Below are 5,558 nucleotides of genomic sequence, written 5' to 3'. Positions count from 1 at the left end.
TGTTGAATCTGGATAAAAATAAGGATGATTATACTGCACGCTGTGATTTACGTGACATAGGTATAAGGCCGGAACTTCATCCAGTTGAGAAAGAAAATGGTAGATTTTATTTGCCTCCAGCCTGCTTTACAATGGACAGGAAGGAAAACGAAATTTTTTGTAAAATGCTAAAAAAAGTGAAGGTACCGGACGGGTATGCAGCTAATATATCTAGATGTGTGAAAGTGAAGCCGCCCAAAATTTATGGACTTAAGAGCCATGATAACCATATTTTGATGCAGCAGTTGTTGCCAATAGCTTTGAGAAAAACATTATCGAAGGCAGTCCGCTCTCCATTGATTAAATTGAGTAGGTACTTTCGAAAGTTGTGCTCTAAAGTCCTTTGTGCTGAAGATTTAGTCCACATGGAGATGGAGATTGCTATTATACTTTGTCAACTCGAGAGAATCTTTCCACCATCTTTTTTTGTTATCATGGTGCATTTATCTATCCATTTGGCCACCGAGGCAAAAATTGGAGGGCCAGTCCATTATCGCTGGATGTATCCTATTGAAAGGTATGTGTTCTGAATTAAATTAATAATCTTAATATTTATTTATTTATTTGGGCACCTTGAAGTCTTATGATATCATATTTCTTCTAAGGTACTTGGGCACCTTGAAGTCTTATGTTCGAAACAAAAGTCGACCAGAAGGTTGCATTGCTGAAGGGTATATAGCAGAAGAGTGCTTGACATTTTGTTCATTTTTCTTGGCTGATTATGTGGAGACAAAATTGAATCGATCAAACAGAAATGAAGATGTCGCTAAAAGTTCTTCAACTGGACTAGATTTGTTCTCAATGTCAACTCGTCCATTAGGCAAAGGAATTCCCACTAAATTCAGTGATGAGATTTTGAGAAAAGCACATCAATATGTCCTATTCAATTGTGACCATGTCAATCCCTATATCAAGTAAGTAAATAATATTTCAAAAATGTCCTATTCAAAGTTATCTAGAGCTCATTGAATATTGTAATTGCAGCCAGCATTATCAATTGATTCAAGAAAGGAATCCCCGAGCTGGAAAACATGTTATTGAACTCATGCATAGTGAGAATTTTGCATCTTGGTTTGCCAATCATGTATGTTATTAAACATTGCTAGTTATTAGCTGTGTTTGTACTACAAATTTGTCTCTAATGTTCTTATATGTAATACAGATTGAGCACAGTATAGAATGCAAGGGAGATACATTACTTATGGATTTGAAGCAGCTTGCTAAGGGTCCAAATATTGTTGGGATACAATACAAAGGACTGCTTGTCAATGGTTTTCGATTTCATACAAGAGAGTTGGAGAAAAAAAGAAAAACACAAAATAGTGGAGTCATGGTTAATGCCACAACCTCGAGTTTTGCAAGTGCAAAAGATAATAATCCAATTTTGAGTGATTTGGATTATTATGGAATTTTGACTAACATCATTGAGTTAGACTACAGAGAAGGTCGAAAAGTGTTGTTATTTGAATGTGATTGGGTCTCCAAAGGAAAAAGGCTAAAGCAAGATGAGGATGGGTTCATGTTAGCGAACTTTTCGAATGTAAAGCGGCACAATGAACCTTATATTCTTGCTGTTCAAGCATCACAAGTATTTTATGTGGAAGATCCTCTTGAAAATGGGTGGCATGTTGTTATCACCACAAGACCAAGAGCTGAGTACAACATGGATCATGTGGGTGATGTGGACATGTACTTGCAAAGTCCAATTTCAAACATACAGTTGGAAGATGACAATGGAGATATTAGCTACATCCGTGATGATGTTCAAGGAGTCGGATTGATTCCAATTAGGCCAAATTCATGATATGCTTCCACTGTAGATTCTATGTTTTATTAATTTGTTGCATGTAGACTTATCAAATTATCTCTGGCTATGCCTAATATTGATGTACCATGTTATAATTTTGGAACAAGATGCTGTTTACTTAGCTAGTAATGTTGTTTAGTTATTTATTTATTTCTTCTTACTTGCTGAAGTTTCATTTTTACATTGCAAGTGCTGAATTTTAGTTGTAGTTTATTAACTTTATTAAATTGACTAAATGTTACATGAATTGAGTTTGTTGTTCAGACATGGCTAGGACTAAGAAACGAAGAAATTCCAGCAGCAGCCGACTTATTGATGAACCAATTGATGAGCATATGGAAAATCAGTCTATAAGAGTGGAAGAGCTTCAGAATACAGGTATTAGCAAGAGCATTTGAGATTTTTAAGTATATTATTGCATATACACTAATAAATATTGTTCTTATTTTTTTAGATGATGAGACTGATGGTGATGTGGAGGCAAAAAAAACACGAGGGCCAACATATATGACAAGTGTTTGGGGTCAGCCTACATCTCATCGTTATAAAGTTAAATTCAACAAACTTGGCAAACCAGTGGGCAAAAATAAATCAAGATTTACAGAGTTCTTGGGTACAATATCAAGAAATGGTTCATATGCCCCAATTGACGTCCAAGATTGGCGAAAAATTGACAATTCTCGGAAGAAAGACATGTTAAAGATTGTCAAGGTAATAAAGCTTAAATCAGTTAATACTTGTATCAATATTTGTTAGTTATTTATGATATGATGGGTGGAATCTAAGCACATGAAATATATTGTAGGAAAAATTTGATGTCCCTCCCAGTGCAAAAATTTGGATTCTTCGTGCTTTGGGCAAGTATTGGAGGAATTGGAAGGCATGGATTAAAGCAACATACTACAAGCCAAATATACAAGTTGAAACTCAAATGCTCAATTTAGATGTGAGAGTGGTAAAAGATCAATATAAAGTCATTGCTGATTATTGGGAGTTAGAAGAAACAAAGGTATATGTATATTCCCTTTATGTAATAGTATATCAGTATTTTAGAGTTATTTCTAAATTATTTGTATGTGATATAGAAAACTAGTGAAAAAAATAAAAATGCAAGGGCAATGAAGACCACGAATCATAATACCGGGAAGAAATCATTTGCCCAGATTCGAGCAAACATGGTAAACATTTCTGGCTATTCTATTATGCTTTATTTAATATTATTTCAATTTGTTTAAACAAAAATTCTTTTTGATACAGAAGAAAAAATTAGGCCGCAATCCTTCACGAGTTGAAATGTTCAATCACTGCTACACTGATAACAAAGGAAACCCATCTAGTAGTGCAGCAGCTAATATTATGGTAAGTAAAATCTTTCATTATGCTGTTTACTTGCTTTAAAATATATTAGAAAGATCTATCCATTACTTTCTAATCTATATTAGGATTGTACAAATGTAATCATTGTCTTACTCTTTACCCTTTTGCAGCTTGCAATGAATGAAAAGGTTAGTCAATTGCCTCCTGATACTGAAGATCCTATTGGAAAAAATGATGTATTTGCACAAGTAGTTGGGCAAGACAAGCATGGGCATGCACGGATGTATGGTTTTGGTATATGTCCAACTGATGTGTGGGGTGATGAACCTAGTCGAAGTGGATCTCAGCGACTAGTGTTGGATCAAAAACATGAAATATTAGAGATGAAGGCAAAATTTGCTCGCTCAGCAAGAGGAACAAATTAAAGATCAAGCAAGAGAACTTGCTAACCTGAAAGCTTATTTAGAGCAACAAAATGGTCATAACTTGCTGAATCAATCAAGAATCACTTCAACATCATCTAATCATATCTCAACCTCAAGTTCCAGTCTTAGACCTCTTAAAGTAAGTTTTTTAATATATTTGTTCGGTAATGCCAGCCCTCTTTGCTTGATAATGATCTGATATTTAGGCATGTTGTGGTATTACAATATGAAAGCAATTTTAGTTTATTTATTTTTATTTTTATCTCATGTTACTCTTTGCATGAATGACCAAAGATTACTAAGATGATGCTGACCAAAGATTACATTTCTCTGTGCTGTGTTTATTACTTGAACTGTAATGTTGAAGCTTTTAATTTCTCCAATCTGACTGAAGCGTAGAGTTGATGGAAATATGCTAACTAAGTATCCCAAAGGCTATTCGATAGACATTTGATATGCGCTGCTGGCTGTATCAACATTAGTAACACTTTTGCTGTTTTGCTTGAAAGGGATTTCCTTGAAATGGTCCGACCATGTAGATATGTTTTGCTATTACAATTTGAAAGCAATTTTAGTTTAGTTATTTTTATATTTGTTACATGTTACTCTTGAGTAGTTGTGGACTTTTGTAGAAGTATGGACTGGAATTTTGATGTGACTAATTTGCATATGGTTAGTTTTCTGATGTTTCGAGTTTTGCATTTTCATGTAGGAGGGAGACTGGATTTCTCTTTTTAGCTTAGATGAGCCAACAAAAGTTGTGGCAATTGGACGGCTTCAATCCCTTGATCCTTCTACAATAGTTGGAGGCCAACCACTAGGTTCGAATTGGTGTGAAGTGCTAGTTCAAGTTGTGGTTGAACGTGATGAGCATTTGATTAGGCCTTATGTGCCTTTGCAGACAATTGCTGATTCAATTGGTGCTCCTATAGCTTGGCCAACAAAACTAGTATGTTTTTCCTTTTCTAGCTTTCAAATTATGTTAACTGTTAATATCTCATATATGTTTGTTTCATTCGATAATTACGATAGATTTTAATACATAATATACTTATGCTATAGGTAAAAATTTGCGAAGATTGATGTGCTGAAATTCAAAAGTGGACAAGGTGTTGCAGCATATGGATACTTATCCACTTATATGGAAGTGCTCTAACTGTAAAAGGACAAAGTGTTGCTGCACATATTACAAGAAGTTGGTCTACTAGCGGTTTAGTTGATTTTAATTTATCTGGTGCTATTTAGGTGAAATCGTGGCAAACAATTAGTAGGACATTCTAGCTGTTTGATGAATGTTAAAACAAATATTATGTTTTTTTTTTTGCAAGGATGAAAGTTTAATTGGTTGGTTGGAAAACTACTAGGAGTTATAAGTACTTTAATTGTAATCATTGGTTATGGTGACAATTTGAAAGTGGATTTTCAATCAAATATTGCTGGTTTTGGTCATTGAATGTGAGATGTCCAATATGAATGTACGATTATATTGACACAATAGGAATGTTATATTCACAGCAGTACCTGTGGCTGGGCATAAAAAAGAAAAAAAAATCCAGTCTATTGAGGCACTTGAAAGTGTCACGATAAGGGTTTTTCGTAGTAGAAATTTTCTTGTTACATAGCAGGTTTTTGAGGCATTTTAAAACACTTTTAAAGGTTGATATAGAGGCATTTGCCAGTATCTACATTAAGCTATATAGTGGCATACTTGCATGCCTCAATAACAACCATTTTGTGACAAATACTACTATCTCAAGAACGGACTGTTAAGGCATTTTTAAGTGTCAACTTAAAGTTAAGATGGCATTGTTTTGTGCCTCTAAAAAGTTGAGTTCTTGAAAGTTGAATCCCAATTAAGGCATTTTTTGGTGTAACCATTATAACCTTGTGTTGGCACTTCTAAATGTCTGAATTGTTTCCTGTGTCGTGGCACTTAATTGTGCCTTAAAAAGCTTTTGTGACATAGGTTT

At 34.4% G+C, this 5,558-nt stretch overlaps 1 protein-coding gene and 1 long non-coding RNA gene across 2 annotated transcripts; both read left to right on the top strand.

Annotated features, from left to right (window-relative positions):
- The first annotated feature begins 2,112 nt into the window (after nucleotides 1-2,112).
- On the top strand, nucleotides 2,113-3,588 carry LOC113750519. Its single transcript, XM_027294486.1, has 5 exons — nucleotides 2,113-2,224; nucleotides 2,301-2,557; nucleotides 2,652-2,855; nucleotides 3,104-3,205; nucleotides 3,334-3,588. The coding sequence occupies exons 1-5, from the start codon at nucleotides 2,113-2,115 to the stop codon at nucleotides 3,586-3,588; spliced, it is 930 nt and encodes a 309-aa protein (XP_027150287.1).
- A 718-nt stretch (nucleotides 3,589-4,306) lies between these two features.
- Nucleotides 4,307-5,037, top strand: LOC113748584. Its single transcript, XR_003464415.1, has 2 exons — nucleotides 4,307-4,537; nucleotides 4,651-5,037. It is a non-coding gene; the product is annotated as an uncharacterized LOC113748584 (long non-coding RNA).
- Nucleotides 5,038-5,558: the final 521 nt, after the last annotated feature.

The sequence above is a fragment of the Coffea eugenioides genome, chromosome 10, assembly GCF_003713205.1.
Source record: "Coffea eugenioides isolate CCC68of chromosome 10, Ceug_1.0, whole genome shotgun sequence".
Classification (NCBI taxonomy): Eukaryota; Viridiplantae; Streptophyta; class Magnoliopsida; order Gentianales; family Rubiaceae; genus Coffea; species Coffea eugenioides.
The sequence above is the reverse complement of the archived record's forward strand: the minus strand, read 5'-3'. Positions and strand labels throughout refer to the sequence as shown.